General features: G+C 34.7%; 1 protein-coding gene across 1 annotated transcript; it reads right to left on the bottom strand.

Moving 5' to 3' along the window:
• On the bottom strand, positions 1-22,104 carry LOC120415600 (serine/threonine-protein kinase OSR1). The gene is made up of 2 exons (XM_039577193.2): positions 21,629-22,104; positions 1-6,085 (listed from the first exon to the last, which is right to left on the bottom strand). Exon 2 carries the CDS (start codon positions 6,034-6,036, stop codon positions 4,447-4,449), a length of 1,590 nt encoding a protein of 529 aa, XP_039433127.1. The 5' UTR covers positions 6,037-6,085; positions 21,629-22,104; the 3' UTR covers positions 1-4,446.
• Between the last annotated feature and the right edge of the window lie 1,093 nt (positions 22,105-23,197).

A 23,197-nucleotide genomic window follows, 5' to 3' on the forward strand; every position in this document is an offset into this window, starting at 1 on the left:
TTTTCTTTTTTTTTTATTATAACTCTTTTGTTTTACGTTCCGCTTACGATTTAATTACACTTTGCTCGTCACTAGTAATGATTTAAACCTCTCGTTAAAATACAAATCATCTTTCTTCTCTAATTTTACCTTTTTTTATCGCTCTCCCTCTCTTTCTTATTACCTCACACGCCACACACACTTCAAAGTCCTTCAAAGTCGGGCGAAACGGTTCAACTAACTCCGCTTCCGGCCAAGCCATCATTTTTATTTTTTTTTAGCGTGTGTGTATTTGTTTTATTTTTCAAGGCTGCGACTGCATCACATCTGTGCTTTGTTGTTGTTGTGTATGTTTGCTTTTTTTTTCGTTAATTAGAATTTTGGCCTTTCCTGCACAAAATTGCGCCGCGCGTGATTTTTCGCTTCCTTACTTTATCTCTCATTTTTTTTAGAGGGTTTCGCTTGTGTGAGTGTGAGAGAGTTTGTGATAACAATTAAAACGTGTGATCATTTGTTTTTCTTCTCTTTTTTTGTGTGTATTTGTGATCGGTTGATGGGGTTTGCGAAGGAGGTTTTTTTCTGTATTTTTTTAGGTCTTGGAAAAGGCTAAAGCACTGCTCTGTTTCTTTTTAATTCACCGTTTTAAATTTGTTTAAAATTTGCAACTTTTTGTTTTGTTGTGATAAGTATAGTCGTTTTAACTTGCTTTTTTTTCTCTCTCTCAATTTAAAGCGGATTATATGCGTGCGATTGCAGGGTTGTTACGAACTTTTGATGCGCGAAGACAAATTTATTGCAGCAAAAAAAAAATCACTAAAAAAAATATTTTCATCGTAAGTAAAGATTAATTTTTAAAGAATAAAACAAATTAACAGTGTTAAATAATTGTAAAAACCCCGGTTCTGAAAAAACGAATCTTTTTCTTTTGCTCAAACTCTATTCAGTATTGGGTAGAATCGATTGACAGTGTAGGAATATGACAGCTTCAATTCCCAGTCGGAAAAAAGATCAGCTCATCGTGCTGAATGCCGATAGAGAACCGGTTCAGAAATAAGATGAAATTTGACTTTTTAAATTTTAATTTCAATTCAACTCAATTACAATTTTATCGGAGGTATTTCGAATTTCCGTGTACCTCGGCCCTTCGATGTTGTTTTTGGTCGAAATAATAAAAGAATTGAGGCAATTTTGAAAGAAGTGCTGTCAAATAAAATTGGCTTCTACTAAACCAGTTCAGCAAACGAATTAGTTCTGAACCTCGAAACCGATGAACACTTTTTTTATTCGAAAATATGTTTCAAACATTATTAATAAAGAAATAAAATAACATTTTCAAATGAATTCTACTCTCAATTGCTTTTATAGAACCGGTTAAAAAAATTACAAATTCGAATAAAATGCTTAATTTTATCGCTTTTCAACAAGTTTTTATAGAACAAAAATATCAAGCAAAAAAATAAAAAATAAAATGGTTAAATTAATCTGAAAGTGGGTAAAATAAAATGACAGTGCATAGCTTTGACAGCAACAACTCCCAGTCGGAGAAAATCGTAATCAATCGGGATAAATTCAGTTCGATAGTAGATTCATAGAGCCGGTTCCCATATGAGATTAATTCGACGGAAAAAGTTCATAGAAGTATTTTTTGTTAAAAAAAATAAATTAAACAGACAAAATGTTGCACAATTTCTATGTTTCAGTTTTTTCGAACATTTTTGAAAAAATAAGATTTATGATCAACATTCTGGAGTTTTTTTAATAAGAACTTTTAATTTTTAAGCTTTTTGAGTGTTTGAAAAATGGAATTCGATTCGAATTGTAAACGAATACTGTTTCAAACGCGAAAACCGGTTCGAACATGGTACCGGTTGTTTCGTTTTAAACGGAATTCGTATACGATTCAAATCGAATTCTGTTTGAAACTAAAAAAAAATGGGTAATTGGACCATTTGAATAAAAACTCTTGATCAATTTCTTCGTTCCGGACTTTTTTTATATTAAACATATTGAACTCATTCAAATGAAAATAAAAAGCTTTCACAAAACTTTGAATTCTTATCACTTTTAAATTAAATAGGTCAGAACAAATACAAAATTGATTTAAATTAACTTCAATTCCCTGTCGGAGGAAAATGGAATCAATCGAGATGTATTCGGTTAGAATGAATTCTGTTCATGAAAATTCATACAACCAGTTAAGAAATGAGGTGAACTCGACTGAAAAGCTCATTTTTCTGAATATTAAATTTGTGGAACCGGTTCAGAAATGATACGGCTTTAACTGTTGCAAATCCCAGTCGAAAATATCATATAACCGACTCATAAAAAAAAAAACAATAAAAAAAAAAACTAACAAAAATGAATTTTGATTATTATTATTACAAGTTCAGAAATTAGCAATACTTGCCTGAAAAATCTCAAAAGTTTGTATTCAGTATTTTTTTTATATTTAACTAATGGAACCGGTTCGGAAATGTTACAATTACAAAAGAAAAAATGTTTTTGAATAAAAAAAAATATCAGATCAAAATTCAACAGTTTAAAACATATCTTCAACTGAGAAAAAAATAAATGACAGTGTAGAGCATTTCCCCAGTTAACTCAATCCGAATTCTGAAACGGAATCTATTTAGAATCGTATACAAATTCCATTTCAAACGCAACAACCGGTCCCGTGTTCGAACCGGTTGTTGCGTTTGAAACTTAATTTGTGTACGATTCGAATTAGATTCCGTTTCAGAATTCGGATTGATTTGACTGGGTACTGTTGAAATTCCCATTCGGAGGAAAATTTAACTTATCGAGATCTGAATTCTAACTAAGAGATATATCATAGAACCGGTTCAGAAAAAAGTCTTTACCAACAAAAAACTAGTATTATGGAATTTTTATTATTTTTTTTCTCAATTTTAATTTCCAGTCGGAGGAAAATTCAATCAATTGGAATGCATCCGATTGGAGATTAATATCATAGAACCGGTTCAGAAATAAGGTAAATTCGGCAAAAAAATCAGAAATTTTATAGAACCGGTTCAGAAACGATATAATATAAATCAAAATATAACAGTTTAATTTTAATTGAGAAATATATCTTAGAACCGGTTCAGAAAAAACAAAACAAATCTATATTTGTAAAATTATTACATTATTTATTTTTTAACAGTGCAATTTCCCAGTCGAAGGAATATCGTATAAATCGGGACAGATAGATTTAACGAAACCGGTTCAGAAAAGGAGAGTTGGACTGAGCAACTAATAAAAATATTGTTTTCAAGAAAGATCTTTCACTGATATTGTTTTAATAATTTCTATGTTTTTTTTTTGAAATTTTATTCAACATTCATCATTTATAAACTGGAAATTCATGAAGCAGAATTATTAGTCATTGCTACTGTTATTGATTTAAATTCCCAGTCGGAGGAAAATTGAATTAATTGGGATGGATTCGGTGCTAGATTATTATCACAGAACCGGTTATGAAAAGCTCATATTTAGCATAACAAAAGCTAAATATTTGAGAAATAAAGGGCTCAAATTCACAGTCGCAGGGAAAATTTAACTTATCGGGTAGATTCAGCTAGAGATTTCAAAGATCCGGTTGAGGAATGAGGTGATCTCAACTGAAAAACTCTAAAAAGTCAGTAAAAAAAATATGATTTTAAGATATTTTTCCCCGACATTTTTCAGTGTAGAGTCTTGACAGTTGCACTTCCCAGTCGAAGCAAAATTGAGCTAGTCGTGATGGATTCGGTGCGAGATTAATTTCAAAGAACCGCTTCAGGATTGAGGCGACTTCAAGACTTCTTAGAGCATATTTTCTGAATTCGATTAATTTTTTGTATTGATCAATTGAAATAAAATAATAACAGGTAAAATTACACAATCAACAAAAAAAGCTGAAGTCTTTCGTAATTGGACGTCTTCAAATAACAGTGTAGAGCCTTGACAGCTACAATTCCCAGTCGACGGAAAAAGGAACTAATCGCACTGAAATCGAATTGAGATTGATCGCATGGTTCAGAATTACTTCTTTTTTTTTACCAAATTGAAAAATATTTTTTTTGACAGCTGCAACTCCCAGTCGGAGAAAAATTCAACAGATCGGGTTAGATTCGGTTTGAAATTAATTTCACAGAACCGGTTCCGAAACGAGTTCCGTAACAACCCTGCAGTCGGCACGACTGCGGCGGCATGTTTTGCGTTGTTTTGTTATCTCAAATATACTTAGATGCAGCGGTAGAGAAGAGTAGAATATATATATATATTAATATAGGTACTAAATCTAAATAACTTGCTATTTATTGTTTTCTTCGTTTAAAACCTATGTAAGAAATCGAAAAACACAAGGAAAACCGCGCTCACTTTTTTTGTTTCTCCCCTCAAAATAGAATGTTTCTTCTTCCGGCTTCCATTCGCACACACGCACGCACACAGACACATAACAAGCACACACATAAACAAAAAACATTAGTCCGTGATGGAAATCTGCGCGTACCCGATGAGGGACTTTTCGTCGGCGGTTTCGCCGCTGCCGAAGCCCGAGTTCAGCTGGAAGGTGACGGTTTTGAGGCCGGTGGCGCGCAGGTCGATCAGCTTCTGCAGGTTCGCCGCCATCACGACGATGTCGCGCGTGTCGACGAGGCCGGCGCCTACGAGTTCCGAGGCGATGCCTTCGGCCGAGTCCTTGCCGACGGCAAACTCGAACCGGATGTCGTTCAGTTCCCGGTTGGCGTTCCGCATCCGCAGGACCAGGTTGATGGGGGGCAGACCGTCGTCGTCGTCGTCGGCGGCCAGGGAGAGGGCGGCGAGGCCGTCGGTTGTGGGGGCGACGGTTAGGGTTGACGGTTCCGAGGCGTCTTCGGTTTCCGACGCGGACGAGTCCATCTGCTCGAGGCGGTTCATGGGGCGGGGCTCTTCGGAGTCCGAGTCCGAGGACTGTTTGCCGTTGTCTTCCTCCTCGGAGGACCACACCCACTCGCCGGTGACGGTTCGGTGGAGGCGGCCGGACGCGCCCGGTTGTCGCTTGGCAGCTTTGTGGACTCGGGTGGCCATCGAGGGGCCGGTCGCGAGCAGGGTCGCGGTCAGATACTTGCGATCTTTAGCCTTTTTGAAGAAGGGATGCTTGAGGAGTTCACTGGCCGTGGGGCGTTTGGAGGGTTCCTTCTGGAGACACTCGACGATCATCTTGCGGAACGTCTTGCCGTACGCCTTGTACTGGTCCTTCTCGTCGGCGCCGGTGTCGATCGAGGGCGGATCGTTCTGCAGCGTCAACATGAGGACCTTCATCGGCGGGTACTTGTGGTACGGAGCCGTGCCCGTTGCCATCTCGATCGCCGTAATGCCAAACGACCAGATGTCCGCCTTAAAGTCGTACCCATGGTCCTGTTCCATCACTTCCGGTGCCATCCAGCACGGCGTCCCCACAAAGGTGTGCCGAACCTTCTGCCGGCTCAAGTCCCGACCCGTGGCCAACCACGCACTCACGCCAAAGTCCGCAATCTGAACCGTCCCATCGTCCCCGAGCAAGATATTACCCGCCTTTATGTCCCGATGGATCTGCCCATTGCTATGAAAGTACTCCAACCCCTTCAACACCTCCTTCAACACCGTCGCGATCGTGGCCTCATCAAACACCCCGTGCTTACAGTTCACCGACTTCATCCTGTGCTTGATAATGTCCAGCAAGCTCCCCCCCTCCAACAGTCTCAACACCAGCCACAACTCCTCCTTCACCACAAAACTCGTATGGTACGTCACCACATTCTCGTGGTTACAGCTGCTCATCGCCTGGATCTCCTTCAGCAGCTCGTCCATCGACGTGTTCCACTTCTCCAAATTGATCCGCTTGATCGCGCACTTTTCGTTCCGCGGCGCGCAGTACGCCCCGTGCACCACCGCCGTCGCCCCCACCCCGATCACCTCCCGCAGCTCGTAGTCGTCCTTGCTGTTGGGCCACGGCGTGTTGGTCGGCGGTGCCACCGCCGGTGCGGTCCCCCCCGCCAGACTCGCCGACGACGCCGACATCGGAACCGTCGTGCTGCTGCTGCTAGCCGCCATGATCCTGTGCTCCAAGATCCGTCCGGATGCGATCGCGACGCTCAACTGACTGAAGCACCGTCGACGGAAAATTTCGAGAGAGCGCGATCGCGATCGCGATCGCGAGAGAGCAAACACCGGAAATGAGAGAGAGAGAGAGGGAGAGAAAAATCAGAAAACGGTGGTAATAAAATGCGTTTTTTTTTATATTTTAGTGGCAAGCGGTTTTAATTAAGGCGCCGGTTACGCAAATCTGAGCGGTTTGGGGGGGAGAGTGGAGAGTGAGGTGAGAGAGCGAGAGAGGGGAGAACAACTTTCCCGAAACGCGAGCGCGTGTGTTTACAACTTTATTGAAAGGCCCTCCTGCTCCAGCGCCACTAATTAGTGGCTGGTTTCGTTTGATACGGGCTGAACACATGAAATAAAGATAACGGCCACAGAAAAGTGGGCGAGAAAATGTTGTTTCGAACAGAAATCTACTAGAAGTCTGTCAGAGAAAAAAGGTTGATTTTTTACAATTTTTCCTTAAAATTAATTCGCAACATCTTTAAAGTCGTGTAAAAATAACAGCTTCCTGTACATTTCTGAAAGAAGTCTACTAAAAGTCTGCCAGGCATAACCGGTTCCACTCAAACAGCCTCCTGCTGGAAACTCTAGACTGGGTAATCTGTCATTATTTACTTTTACACGGTCAATCGAATCGACTCGATTTATTTAAAATTTAGTCTTCTTTTCAAATTCCATGAATAAACGACGAAATCTCAAAGTTCGTGTGTTATTCATGATTGGATTCAAATTATTTTTAGCAAAACAAAGTAAATGTGCAAATGCCGAAATGTAAACAAAGAGCCTATCCTGCTCACGCCAATTGATGTTAACACTAGGAACGAGTCTACTAGACATACCCGGTTCAAAACCAACAGATTTCAATCGGCAATTTCATACTGGAACAGCCAGCTGTCATTTTCCACCACAACACGCTAAATTGATTCTGCTCGTTTAGCTTCAAATTAAGTTTACTTTCTAGTCAAAAAATAACAAGTTAAAAGTGTGTTATTAATTCCTTGATTTGATTGAAATTTAGCCTGATATTGCTCGATATTAAATCATAACAAGCTCTGTTGTTTACTGAGGAGGTTCTGCCAGACAAAACCGGTTGAAGTCAAGTAGAATTTGGTCGGAATTTCCTTGCTGGGACAACTAGCTGCCATGTTCATCTTTCATTTGCTTTATGCTCGTGCATTCTTCTTTGACTAATTTTCCACCAAAAAAAAAAAACTGTTTTTTTTATTTTGGAGATAATTACATATTTAACATACCTTAAATTCGGAGTTTTTTTTTAAAAGATCTGTGTTTTAAATTTATTATTTAATTTTTTTTTATTACTATTAAAATAGTAAAGAAATTTAATAATGTTGTCATGTTCTTTTTTGACACGCTAAAGTCATTTTACTCAGTAAGTTTATGCTTTAGTCTGCTTTTACCCATTGCACCTAAAATATTATTTTTTATTCGCATTCAGAAAAATTTCACACTATTTATGCGATTTTATCAGAAATTTACTCAGAATCTACATGAAATGCATAGTTCACAAACTCTGTTTGAGGTCAACTAAAAGTCTGACAGACATAACCGTTTTAATGTAACAAAATTCTAATGAATATTTCGATCTGAGACATGTTTTCACTCATATTAGAGCATTTTTTTTACGTACTAAATTTCTCTTCAACTAGAAAGACTTTTTTTCGATCTGATAACAATTTACTCATCGATTGCAAAAAAACGTAAATCACAATTCATTTTCCCGTCCTACACGCTAAATTGAATCTACTTTTGATGTTTAAGATTCAGTAAATTAGGCCAAACTAAGGCGAAATTCACCCTGATCTGGAAAAATTGCCCTATTCAAAATCTGTGTTAAAATAAATCAAAAATGTCAGCTGATTTTTTCCTTATTCTAAATGCTGATTCGACGTCATTCCACTCAAAATTGAGTGGTCTTTACAAGATTGTAAGTAAATAATCCAGACCCTAGTAAAATTATAAAAACAAACCGGTTGTTGCGTTTTGAACGGAATTCGTATAAGATTCGAATCGAATTCGTGTTCAAAATTCAAATTTAACTGACAGGGCATTTTTTTCTTCTACACTCTTAACTTAATCTTTTCGTTTAAACAAGAATCAAGTTTCTGCTCAGCATCAAGACAATTTTACCATATTTTTTGTGAACTTTACTAGAAAATTGTTTGAAATAAATTCAGACCCAAATAAAATTAAGTTAAACTCAGTTAAATGAAGTATCGAATTCATATTTATGTATGTTGGGTTACATCCAAATCTTAGTTTAAATAAATCAAGAATGCATAAATTGTCCCCTTTTACACGCTGAATTAAATGTAGTCACTAAATTAATTAAATGTACTCGTTAAAATTACAATATAGTCAGGAATAAGTTTGAAGCTTTCTAATGCTCAATAATAATTTAATTTCACTCAGATTTGAGACATTTTTAAAATAATTTAAGTGAAATTTATCAAAACCCTCTTTAAACTCTGCTAAAGTTACTTAAAACTGAGTAAGCCGTAAAGTATTTTTTTTTGGGTTGGTTGGTATCAATCTGAGTAAAAATAAATCAAACACGCAAGACATTTTCCTTTCTAATGTAGTGTTTATTTTAAATTAAAGATAATTAAAAAATACCCAGACTAGGGTAAAAATTCAAAGTGATAAAATCTGGCAAAAAAAAAAAATGTGCTGTAAGTTAATCTATGGCAGCCAACTGTCATTTAACCTTCTTCACGCCTAATTGGTAATTTTATTAAGAATATATTTGAAGCATTTTTATGCCCAATATTAAGTTAATTTTACTTAAATTTGAGGAGATTTCAAAAACTGAGTTAAATTTACTCAGACTCAGAAAAAAATGTTACTTGAAATTGAGTAGTACACAAAGCGTGGCATTTATTTTTTGAGTAGGTTGGGTAATGCGTAAAAATAACCCAAAAATGCTGGAAATTTTATACCGGGACAGCTAGTTGTCATTGCATCCTTTTACACACTTAATTGAAACTAGTCGTTTAGTTTTTAATTAAGCAAATGAAAAAATCAGTTTCACTTATTTTTGACTGAAATTTACAAGAATTTTGAATGAAATTAACCCAGACTAAAATTCATCAAAACTCGTCTAAAATTTACTCTAAACTGAGTAATACTCAAGGTATTGAATTTTATTTTTTGAGTAGGTTGGGTAATTTAAATCTGAGTAAAAATAATCCAAAGATGCTGGAAATTTTATAACGGCACAGCTCTCTTTCATTTTTTCCTTTAACACACACAATTGAAAGTAGGTGTTTTGTCTGAAATCAGTTGATTCAAGTTTGAGTGAATTTTACAAGAATTTTGAGCGAAATTAACCCAGACTAAAATTCATCAAAACTCAACTAAAATTAACTCAAAACCAAAATTTAAGTAATATGTGAAGTATCAAATTACCCAAAAGCTAGCTGTCCCAGCTGTCATTTTTTCCTTTCTACACGCTAAATTTAATGCAGTCGTTAATTTTTAAATTTTGTGGGAATTTGTCTGAAGAAATATGTTTTACTTATTAATTAAATTCCACCCTTTTTTAGAATTCCACAAGAATTTTAAGTGAAATTAACCCAAACTCAAGGAAAATTCATCAAAACTCAGGTGAAATTTACTAAAATCTGAGTAATATTGATTACAAAAAAATAAAAATAAGTAATTGACAGAATCTGACTGAAATAACCCAAAAATTAGTAAATGATAAACCTGTTGTACTTTTTTTTGCTCAATTTTGAGTTAAATTAACTCAGGACCGAGCAAACTTAGCCAAAATTCACAGAAAAGAAAATTATTTATAGATGTAATTTTGAGGAAGTTTAAGAAATGACAAAAAATCTGTGTAAATATATAAGCTAAAAATATATTAATACTTGCAAAATTTGTTCTCATTTTCTGAACAAGAATCACTTTTAATAAAATTTCCATTTAAAGTAACCATAAATCAACTAATTTGTACGAGCTTCGCACGCCCACTTGTCTGTTTTACCCAAGGCGAACAACTTCCAAATTCCTCAAGTTACGACCTAGTGGAAACCGTTATCTTTTTTGTTAGTAAATGTTTTACCTCCCCCTTCCCCCCCTCACCTCACCACCTTGTAAAAGCATGTACGCAATTGGTTTAAGTTTACAAATATTTAAGTCACGCCGCGTTCACGCATGTTTGTTTTCTTCTCTTTCTCTCGTTTTAGTTCTCTCTCGCTCTCCCGTTGCTCAGATCTCTCGCCACACTTTAGAAATACAGTTAAACCTTGCTAGTTTGACAGATATTGATTGTTCAGTTTGACGTGACTCACCATAATTTCGACTTCGAACGAGTACCCAATTTTGAGTACCTAAAACTAATTTCATCGATTTTTTTTTCACGCAAACTGAAAGACGTCAAACCAGCGCGCTCAACCCGTGATCAAACCAGCATATTCGGAGAACACGCGTTTCGATCGTTTTTCATCCGAATTGTGCTGCGCGGCGCGCGGGGGCCATTGACAGGAGCTGTTACGTCAACGATCGTCGGTGGATGAGTCATTGTTGTTGGCCACTAATTTGTCAATGAATTGGGTTGCGTGCGGCGTTGGCACTTGATTGAGTTGGGACGGTTTGACTAATTGAAATGATAAGGAAATATTTTTGTTTTCTTGGAGTAGATTTGTCACGTAATTTATGTAAAATCCATTAGTTTTGACGTTTCATAAGATTTCATAAGAAAAAAATAATAAACAAACCTTTTAAATTCCCAATCACCGTGTAATATTTGTTTTGACAGCTACACGCTCAACAAATAACCCTCTTTTTGTTGTTTTTTCCAACCCAAATCTTCTCAAAAACATTTATTTACACAATTCAAGCCGCTCTCGCCGTCTCACGTTACAACAAGGTCGTTAAGGGTTAAGTAGTTGCCACCTCACACCGGCGTCGTCGTCGTCGTGGCAGTCGGACTCATCACCGTCGCGAGTTTGTTGTTTATCTTATCACCCACACGCGCGCTTCATGTGTGTCTGTGTCTGTGTGAGTACAACTGTCTGTTGCGAGGTGGGTAAACATTTGCACGAAAGAATGTTGCATTCTTTAAGCTACCCTCGCCGCTTTGTTTACCTTTTTTGAGAGAGAAGTGGTTTAACCCAAGAAGGTGGCCTGAAACGATTTGACGTGCAGTTATTCCCAACAAACGGGCCATGTGACCTGGTCACGGCCTTTGCGCGTCATTTCTGGTTGGAGAGGAGAATTAGAAGCGGGTTTGGAAGTTTGGTGGGAAGTGTTGCCAAATTGAGTTTTTTTTAACGATCTTCAAAAATTCTAAACTATTGAAAATTATTCAAACTAAATTTTTAAAAACCTAACCTTAAAAATATTCTTTATCTTACAAAATCAACAATCTGGCAACACTGCCCCCAGATAATTGTCGTTAATGACGACGACACCTTTTGCAGCCGGTATTTGCCAATTTTAATGCTTATCTACCCCCGTCCCTCGCACTCCTCCTCCCAGGAGAGGAGCCTTCAACTGTGAATTGGCAAAATAAACAACACAAATCGGCCATAATTGCCCATCTGTTTGCGTCACTTGAACGTGGCGTTCAAGTGCAATATAATGGGTGGATTTTTTTTTTCGGTCAACTGATAAGTTTTTTTCGTTGATTAAAATCGTTTTTTTGCCGTTTGAATTATTTGCAGACATAATCAATGAAATTTTAGGAAACTTTTCGAAAGAAACATTAAAATTTGCTTGTTTGAATTATGTCAACCGTGCAATAATAATAATCTTTTACACTTTTCTAATATGAATCCATTAAAAGTCTGTCCAACATAACCGATTGAAATTCTGATCAGAATATTACTGTTTATTTCAAGCTGGGGAAACCAGCTGTCACTTACGTACACGCTAAGTTGAATCTACTCGTGCTGTTTGACATTTTGTCTTCTTTTGCAGCAGTTTCAACAACAATGATTTATTCAAATCTTTATTTTAAATTGAATGATTTAATTGAAAAATAAATTAAACGAATAAAACAAGACTAGGACTGAGGACAAAATAGTTTAAAAAAATTTACAGTCGAAAATCAAAAATAAAAAGTCAAATATCAAAAGTCTTAAATCAAAAGTCATAAATCAAAAGTCAAACATCAAAAGTCAGTAATCAAACGTCAGAAATCTAAAATCAAAAGCCAAAAATCAAAAGTCAACAATCAAAAACCAAAAATCAAAAATTGAAAACCAGAAATCAAAAATTTACAGTCAAAAATCAAAAGTCAAAAATCAGAAGTCAAAAATCATAAGTCAAAAATCATAAATCAAAAGTCAAAAATCAAACGCCAAAAATCACACCTTTAAAGTAAAAAATTAAACGTAAAAAAGTCAAAAACCCAAAAGGCAAAAAATCAAAAATCAAAAATCAAAAGTCAAACATCAAAAACCAAAAATCAAAAGTAAAAAATTTATAACTGAAAATCAAAAACCAAATATGAAAATCAAAAATTTACAGTCGAAAATCAAAAATCATAAATCAAAAGTCAAACATCGAAAATCAGTAATCAAACGTCAGAAATCTAAAATCAAAAGCCAAAAATCAAAAGTCAACAATCAAAAACCAAAAATCAAAAATTGAAAACCAGAAATCAAAAAAAAATATCAAAAGTCAAAAATCAAAAATTTACAGTCAAAAATCAAAAGTCAAAAATCAGAAGTCAAAAATCATAAGTCAAAAATCAAAAATCATAAATCAAAAGTCAAAAATCAAACGCCAAAAATCACACCTTTAAAGTAAAAAATTAAACGTAAAAAAGTCAAAAAATAAAAAGGCAAAAAATCAAAAGTCAAAAATTAAAAGTCAAACATCAAAAGTCAAACATCAAAAGCCAAAAATCAAAAGTTAAAATTCAGAAGTCAAATTGAAAAAATCCAAACTAAAAAATCATAAGTAAAAAAAAATCAGAAGCAAAAAATTAAGAGTTAAAAATCAAAAGTCAAAAATCTTATGTCAAAAATCAAAAGTCAAAATTTAAAAGTCCAGAATCAAAAGTCAAAAATCAAAAGCCAACAATCAAAAATCCAAAATCGAGTAAAAAAAAAAAGCAAAGTAATCCACTTTAACGACCCCCGGGTCTTTTGTGGTCTCTGTTGCAAGTTTCTGCTCATTTCAAGGCGTCCGAAGGTTATGTGTGGTGAGTCACCCAAAACCTCTTTTACGCAAATGGACCGACGTTTTACTTCCCCATCCGATAGAAGGCGTGATCAGGCAAATCTCGTCTCGAAAAATGCCGCCGGGTCCGTCTGGGATTGAACCCAGGCCATACTGGGATTTAGAGGCTACCACGCTAACCACTAAACCACCGGACACCGGAATCGAGTCAAATTAGTCAAATTAAAAATAAAAAAGTAACAGACAAATAGTAAAATTTTAAAAATAATAGTAAAAATAAAAAGTAAAAAACAAAAAGTAATAGCCAAAAATCAAACGCAAAAAATCAAAAGTCACAATCGAAAAGCCCAACAAATATTTTTGTTGCTTACAAAGGGACCATCCATAAACCACGTGGCCACTTTAGGAGGGGGGGGGGGGGGAGGGTTGGCGGGCACCCCATACAAAAAATATTTCATTTGTATAGAAATTGTCCACGGATGGTCCTAAAATTACAAAAAAAAATGTAAATTGAAATTTTAAGAGACTCCAAATTTATATTTTAGATATTCAATTTTAAACTATTCGTGAAATAAAAAAAACTTGACTTAATTTTTTCAACAGTTTTTTTTTTAATATTTTCAACAAAATGAACGGGTTTTTAATTTAGTCTTAATACAAACGTCATCTAGTTGGCCTAAATTTGTAAGATTTTAAACGTCTTTTTTGTAACAAAAAAAATAGAATACCGAACATCAAAGATAAAAAAGTATCTAAAATAAAAAATCAGAAATATTTTATAATTTTTTTTTTGAAATCTAAAAGATTTTTTTTTTTTTTTTTGCAAAGTGCAAATGATTTTCAAATAATAAATATTTTCAAAATTTTAAAACTTTTTGATATCATAAACTATTGTGGGACCATTCAAGTGTCCACGTTGTTTATGCATGATCCGACATATTTTTTTAAAAAAATTTGGAAATTTCCCCAGAGTAATAAATATTGTTTTTTTTGTGGAGTTCATTTTCCCCAATAAATATTGTATAAACAGGAAAATGTAATAAGAAAAAAAAAAATAACAGACAATTTAAAAAATGTCTAATTTTTTACATTGAAAATCGTTTCGATACACAGCAAAAAAAAAATTGAATGTCGGTGATTTCAAAATTTTCATGTTTAAATCTGCTATTTTGCCAATGTAATATTGCTTTTTTCTTATGAAGAAATAAAAAACATGCAAAAATAATTTTTTATGACAATACTTTTTTTTCATGAAATGCGAAAATAAAAACTAAATTTAATTTTTCCATTTCAGACTAAATATTCAGAATTTTGATTTTTTTTCTCAACTTCCAAGTCTTTTTACGTTTTTTGGTCTCTAAAATTCCCATTTTTTTAATTCTTTCCCAAAATTGCAAGAATTGATATTATACAATGTATTTTTGATAGTTAAGAGCGAGTTTTTCACCGATGTGAAACAGGTCGTATCGAGGTGCTCCGATTTGGATGAAACTTTCAGGATTTGTTCGTCTATACATGAGATGAACTCATGCCAAATATGAGCCCTCTACGACAAAGGGAAGTGGGGTAAAACGGGCATTGAAGTTTGAGGTCCAAAACACATGAAAAATCTTAAAATTGCTCCCATTTGCGTAAAACTTCATCAATTCCAACTCTCTTAGGTGCATTCGAATGGTCTTTTGAAGCCCTTCAAAATGTGCTATAGATATCCAGGATTGGTTTGACTTTTTCTCATAGCTTTTGCAAATTACTGTTAAAAATGGATTTTTTTAAAACCTTAATATCTTTTTGCAACAGCCTCCAACACCCATACTCCCATAGGTCAAAAGTTAGGGAATTTCATGGACTCTAAGCCTACGGTATTAACTTTTTGGCCAATCACAGTTTTTCTCATAGTTTTTCGATTTTTCTAGAACAAACATTTTACAACGTTAGTTTTTGCCCTGTAGGCCAAGAAGACGGCACTTTTTGGTCTCAATTTAGTCATATTCGGAATCCTCAGAAAATTTTACATAAGATTGAGGTGCTAAAATTTTGAATTTGATTGGAAAAAATGCCATTTAGAATTAATTGAAATATTATTTAGAATTTTGTCGGATTAGGGGTAAACAAGTTTTCGCCTACTTGATACAGCATTTGACGTATTGATCATAGGGTAAATAAGATCTATTTCTTTTTTCAAAAATGTTTTATTTAATTATTTTTTAAATCAAAATTACAACTCCAATACTTCTAACTTACGTGAAATTGACCAAGGATTCCGAATATGTCAAAATTGAGACCAAAAAGTGCCGTCTTCTTGGCCTACAGGGCAAAAACTAACGTTGTAAAATGTTTGTTCTAGAAAAATCGTAAAACTATGAGAAAAACTGCGATTGGCCAAAAAGTTAATACCGTAAGCTTATAGTCCATGAAATTACCTATCTTTTGACCTATGGGAGTATGGGTGTTGGAGGCTGTTGCAAAAAGATATTAAGGTTTTAAAAAAATCTATTTTTAACAGTAATTTGCAAAAGCTATGAGAAAAGGTTAAACCAATCCTGGATGTCTATAGCACATTTTGAAGGGCTTCGAAAGACCTTTCGAATGCATCTAAGAGAGTTGGAATTGATGAAGTTTTACGCAAATGGGAGCAATTTTAAGATTTTTCATGTGTTTTGGACCTCAAACTTCAATGCCCGTTTTACCCCACTTCCCTTTGTCGTAGAGGGCTCATATTTGGCATGAGTTCATCTCATGTATAGACAAACAAACGCAGAAAGTTTCATCCAAATCGGAGCACCTCGATACGACCTCTAGAACAAACCGAGCAGAATCTACAAATACTGCCTCTTAAGAATGAATTCCAGAGTTTTTTTTGAAAATGACCAATAAACTATTGTCTTTCATATGTTTATAGGACCTAATAAAAAAACGTTTCTTAATCCACCATTAGGTGGGTGGTGCCTTCCTCACATTTACAAAGTAATATTGAAAATAAGTTTATGAAAAAAATATATGCCTGATACAGACTTTTCCAGAAAACATGCAGACTCTCATTTGAAGCAATGTGGCAACCGGGCGTTTCGCATCTAGCGCGACTCTCGCACGTAAACAAAAAGACCCGGCCTTTTGAGGTTAGGCAAAAAATCACCCTTTTTTGTATCTACAAAAATCTTTTTCTTGACATAACTTTTTAAATACTTAACTAAACAGAATAAAATTTAATAGGGTCTTATGGGACCCTAAAACGAACAGAATAAAGCGGATCCGGCCAAAATCTGTTCAGCCAGTTCTGAGATAATCGTGTGGAAAAAAAATCATGTCTACACACATCCCCACAGACATTTGTTCAGAATTTGATTCTGAGTCGATAGGTATACGTGAAGGTATATCTAGGAGTCGTATTTAAGAAGTTCATTTTTCGAGTGATTTTATAGCCTTGCCTCAGTGAGGTGAGGAAGGCAAAACACTCTGGAATTGAAATTTATCAGCAACTTTCCTTGAAAAATAAATTTTAATGGCCTTACTAAAATTACTGGCATTTACTGATTTCAATTCAAAAATTTATTTTTAAAATTTTAAATCAAATAAGTTTTGATGTTTTCCGAAAAAAAAATGCATTTCTTTTAAAAAATAGTAAAAATGTCAAAATTCCACCAAAAGGTATGTAAAATTTAAAGACAAACATCTTTGTCAAAGACTGCAACAAGATCCGAGTTAACCATGCCGAGTGATTAGCCTTAACCTTAACGGATTTGGTTCAAAATTGGCACAGTTACTTATTTTTGCCATTGACCAAATTGACATTGACCAAAATTAGAGTCTTCTGACTTTGTCATGTTTTTAGTAATAACAAATTCCTAAATTCCAAACACACTCATTTCCAAGAACCCGTTTGCGCTCTCGCTGACCGATAAGAACCCCTCTTGAAAACCTTTTTGGGTTTACCATTAGGCATTCCCCAAAAAAAAATCCGAAATCAAAGAAAAACTTTCAAGAGTCTGCCCTCTGTCTCGGAACAACCTTTTAATAAATTCATTACCCCGCATTCCACCGCAACAGTCATGAGGCCCGTCAGCAGCGCCACTCTATAATAAAACGTAACAAAATGCAACAACAACAAAACAAACCCCCAAAACAACAACAACAACAACAGCAAAATAATCGAAATGAATCGAATCGAATGAACGGAAAGTCGCCTCTTTTCTTGCGAAATCGAAAGGGGTGGGGAGGGGGGAAGGTCGCAGAAGCTAAGGGGAGGAGTGGAGGGAGGGGCGCGGCGCGATGAAATAAAACTAAAAATATTCGATTTTACTATACATTCGAAACGACAGCAGCGACGACGGCAGAGCCACAACAGCAGTGTGACGACAGGGCAGAGAGAGAAAAAAGGAACACGTTAACGATCGGCGGAGAGGGAGAGGAAGAGGTGGATGGTTTTTCTAGATTTGCCTTGTTGAGGTTGGAAGAGTGTGCGGAATTGCATTAAATGTAAAGAAATTTTAGGAAAAATAATTATATTTTGTTTTTTGGGTAAATATTGTGCAGAAAATTGTGGCTTTTACAAGAAAAAATCCCAACTTCAACATTTTTATTTTTATTATTATCTAGCAAATTTGAAAACCTGGCAGCACTGTCCTAAATTATAAGTACTTAAGTGTAATTCACATAATTTTTCAAAGCAGGATTTTTTTAAATGTTTATTTAAAAAAAAGTCCGAAACCACTTTTTTAAACATCGCTGAATAAGTGTTTCAAGGTTCTTATGGATGAATCATGCACATTTTACTATTTGGCAATAATGTTCAAAGATCTTGTGACTTGAGTTGTCTTCAAGTTAGGAATGTTTCAAGTCAAAGTGATGTTTATTTGGTAATGGTTTTTTTTAGTTCAGATATTCATTGGAGCGGTTTCGTGTCTTTTTGACAATTGATAAACTCTTTAAAAATATTGTTTTTTATTTTAAAAAAATAGAAAAAATGTGACCGGCAATGGATGGAATTCATGGTGCTGCCTGTCCTGTCCTGGTAGAATTGGGGTTAATTCTCTTTAATCAAATTCTAAGCATCAAAGAGAGAAAAAAATGCCAACATCATTGTTTGAAAATTAATATTTAATAAAAAAAAAAACTAGCTTAAATCATGCATAAAGTTATTATTCTTTCAAAAACTGTCGAAATAACTCGAATCTTTTTTTTAAAGTTTCCTTTAAATTTGATAGATAACGATACTCAATTTGCAAATCAATGATTATTAATATGCTTCATAAAACTAAGTTGAATCTGTTTCGTAAATTTAACATTTTCAATAAATTTTTTTCATGTTTTCTAAATGTAAACAAATATTTTTCCATTTGTTTCCAGTTAAAACGAAAACGTTTTGGATTACAAATTTGGTCACATACTTAAAGAAAAAATTGCAAAAAAATGCATTGAACAAATTAAAAATATAAAAGACTATTTAAAAACTATTGCCAAATTTCAGGTTGCATTGGTTAGTTTCAAATATTTAAGCAACTTGATAAAATGAAACTAAATATCAATTTTATCAATAACATAAAAAATGATGTTAAGCCCTATTTTCGAATTGGGTTTTTATTGTTATTTAAAGTTTACTGTTACCATTTTATTTTTAATAAACTTAGATTCATGGCATTATTTAAAAAAATAAATTTTACTGTACAAAGCTTGAAATATATGTATTATTTTCAGTTTGTACCAACATTTTATTTAAATAAAGTATATTTTCTAAAAATGTAAAAAATAATTATAAAAGTTTGAGTAGAAAAAAGCTACTCATTAAATTTTATTATTTTATATTAATTCATCATAATTGTTATACTTAATATTCAAACGACCTATCTTAAGTCGAATCAATTTCGGGCAATTTTTGCTCAAATTAAAGTTCAAAAAAGTTTTAAAGCGTTTTAGAACCGAAAAAACGAAGCTTTTGATCGAAATTAGTCAAATTCTTGAGGTTTTAAATCAAGTTTATTAACTTTAATTATTAAGGTGCGTCTATTAAACTTGTCTAAGGGTTATTTCTATTCAGATTTTCAAAGTAAAAACCTCTTGTATCGTGTAAAAAATAATTAGCGTTTTTTCTCAGTTAATTTAACGGTTCTTGTCAAACTTAACGTGTTTCATTTTCAGTGATTGTCTGCTACATAAGCCCAAAAAAGAGTTACGCAATCAGTTACTTTGACATAATTTGCAATCAGTAAATTTGATTGAATCTCAATTCTTTAGGCAAAATCAATTTGAGTTATAACCTTGATGTTTTCAAATAAAATACATTATTATTCTACAAATATTACGGCGAGTTGATAATTTTAAAGTGTAAATTTATATCTTTTTAATCTTAACTTCGTTGATGTAAGTTTAATCGGTTTGCGGTCTAAAATTTTACAAATTTTTACAAATTTTGAATCAAAAACTGTTATAATTTCTCATCTTTTCCTCAGTGATTTCTTTTTTACTCTTTAATGTAGGTAAAATTACATAAAAAGAGGTAAATTTAAGTATTGTTATTTTTTTGTTTAAAAAGTGTTACAACAAGATTGAACCTCGAAGAGTTGGTACTTGCCATGTAACCTTATTTTCAAAATGTTGAATTAGCTTATAACGCAAAAATGTCAACAAATCTAGAGTTTTTTTTTAAAAAAAAGGTCCAATAAACATATAAAAGACAATAGCTTATAGGACCTTTAAAAAAACAATAGAAATATAGGTTTATGGATTAAAAAACTGCACAAGGTTGCTCGAAAGTACATTAAAAATGGCCTTTAGCAGAATTTTTTTATATATAAATATTTCATGTTTTAAAATTCGCAGGCGTTAAACAAAAATATTATCCTGTCACAACTGTCACTTTTTGATCACATTTGCCATTTTTGCTATTTATTTTAACATCACACGCCCTCAGGTCTTTCATTGCAGAGAGTACTATAAAAGTACCAAAATTTAAATATTATGGTCCACGCAGAAAAATAAGGCATATTTGAATCAACAAAACGTTTCGTTGATTTGAAAATCAAGATTTTTGTTAAATCAACGCTAAACGTCAAAGCAACTTTTTCAAAAAAAAAAAAAAAAAAAAAAAAAAAATTGGAACTGAGAAAATCAAGGTTTGTTTCAATGCAAATTCAGCGTTGATAATATTCAACAAAAATTTCGTTGAATCAAACCTCGTACAGGCTGATTCTACAAAATATTTTTCTGCGTGTCAGCAAATTTACCTTAACAATGTGAACCCAAGATACTGAAATGAATTATAAAAATGACCAAAGGGCGAAAAAGGAAACCGTCTTGGATTTTAACGGAATAATTTCCAATTCAAATTTGATACCATTTTCAATTTTCTTTCGGGCAATCTTTTGTAGTCTCAAATCGTGTTATTTTTTGTTTTAGCTCGGAACATCAACTAAAATTACCCAATTGAATGCATTTTACAGTAAGATTGATTTATTAAGGATAGCATATTAGAAAAAAAAAATCTTTTTATTCCAAACTCATTGCTCAGAGTTCATGCTTTTAAGAATTGGGTTAAAATAAGTCAAATAATAATTTAACCCAAAAATGACGAACTTCTCGTCACCGTGTATTGACGCAAACAATGATCGAGCTTGAGCTGTCACAGCCCTGCGAAATATGTTGGCTGACACATCGGGCGGTCAGTCAAAGAAACCAGCAAGAAGTCGCCTGACAAGAAAACTTTTGCTAGAAAGAGACAGCATATCTGATGCAATCAAACCGGCAGTTGCCATGTAAACATACTTTGACAGTTGCGTACACTGAAAACGGGATTTGAGTAAAATGTGGATGCTCCAGTGCAAGGGATAATTTCTGATGCAATTGTAATGGAAAGTGACGAAATTCAAGTTTGTTTGTGTTCGTTTCAAGTGGCAACGATTGAAACTGAAAGTCATCGATTCATCAATTTCTAAGAAGTTTGCATTGAGTCAGGATCAAATTTTGAGATTTTTAAATGATTTTTTTTTTTGCAATTTCAAAAGCGTCAAACCGGCAAATCTCCGCCCAACTTTTTACCCAAATTTGTGCCTTTTTTCCCCTCTAGCCAGTGCCTTCTTCGAGGACGGCGGATCGTCATCGTCGTCGTCGTCGTCATTTGTGTTGGTTTTTCATTGCTTTCGACGGGGCAATGATAGGCCCCCGGCCTACCCTACACTGGCCACCCCCGTGGCCCCGCAGCCAAAAGATTCCCCTCCGGATTAACAACCCCTCGCAAGGGGGGCGAAAAACATGTAAATGGTCGATGGTTAAATTTGGCACCCTTAACGGCGACCAGACGGCCAGACGGAACCTGCCTCACCACCTCTCCGTCGTCCCCTGCGGGGACGGAACGCAGGTTGTGCCTTAATAATTCTAGAAATTACATAATTTTTGGAACACTTACCTCACACAAACAGAGAGGGAGCGCCGAGGGGTCCTCTTCTTCTGCTGCGGCTGTGTTGATGTTTCTCAGCTGTCAAACCCGGGACAATCCGGATCGCTTTTTTTTGTTCAGAGGGGACGTTAAAATCCGGAACTCAACCAAAGAAAATCAATTCCGGCGTGAACCGTTCACAAATCACAACAAGCCTGTGTGGCCACCGCGAAAGGCGCTCCGGAATCTGCCACAATCTGACGGTTCCGCGAAAAATCCGGATTGTTCCGGAAAACAACAAATCACCACCGGAAACGCGCACGCACACTCACACACAAACCGGGAGAAGAACTGTTTCCGCGACGGGTCGAGCAGGTGACGGAATTTGGTACGTGTTTTTTCCACGATCGCACACGGATTTTTTCTTCCACCTCGACGTTTTTTTTTTCTTGCCCGAACGGCCACCGCAAGAAATTCTCTACCGCGAACGACAACTCTGGCGATGACTGTCAAACGTTGGGGTGAAAATCGGGACGAGGGTTTGAAAATGACTAAATTTGTAAATTTCTAACAAATTTGTTAAGAACATGAAATTAAGTTCATAGAAAACGTCGAGAATAAAAATTAAAGTTAAAAATAAAATAAATTATTCATGGAAATTCACAAATATACGACATTTTCAAAGCTTCCGCCAGCACTGTTTTGACGTTTTTGGCGGAGCGGGTGAGGTTAGCTCGCATGCGCTGTGGCGTGTTTCACTTGCTTCCAAAAGAAATAATGTGGCCTGTCGGAGGAAGACATTGAACGCACTCGTTGAGCACGTGGCAGTGGGTTTTTTTTTGTTTTTGAGGAACGCCACGTGCACGGTTTTTTGGAAAAAGATTTAGTATTTTTTAACATTGTGATTCAAGGGAAAATTTACAAATTACGTAATGAACGAAATAGACGAATTTTTGACACTCAAAAAAATTGCAGAGCGGATTTGTTAATTCGAATTTCGCTAATTCGAATGCTCGCTAATTCGATCGTATTCGAAGTAAAAACCAGCTGTCAAACTGATGTTGACGTTTCAACCCCATTGTTCGTTTCATGCTTTTGACAGCTGTCAGTCGTTTCAGTTGGGTTCTAAAATTTAGCTCAAATTTGTGATATTATTGTTCACAACAATAAAGCTTATTTTTCTGACATTCAAAACATAAATTGATTAGTTATGGCTCAAAATATAGTTTTAAAGTAAATAATATCCTAAAGTAAATAATGGCCTTAAATGAAGCTTAAGTTTGTGATATTATTGTTTACAATTATTGTTTACAAACTTCGAAGTTATTGATTTTTAAACTGATTTAAAAATCCATTTTATTTTTTTTGCGTTCGTACAAATGGTCATTGTACTCAGAAAAATAAGCTTTATCATTGTAAACAATAATATCACAAATTTAGGCTTCATTTAAGGACATTATTTACTTTAAAACTAATTCATTTATGTTTTGAAAGTCCAGACTCGATTATCCGACAGTTCGATTATCCAAAGGTTTGTATGGGACTTTGGATAATCGACCCCATTTTAGTCAAATTTGAACAGTCGGAAATGATCAGTGA

This window comes from Culex pipiens, chromosome 1 (genome assembly GCF_016801865.2).
Source record: "Culex pipiens pallens isolate TS chromosome 1, TS_CPP_V2, whole genome shotgun sequence".
NCBI classification, from domain to species: domain Eukaryota; kingdom Metazoa; phylum Arthropoda; class Insecta; order Diptera; family Culicidae; genus Culex; species Culex pipiens.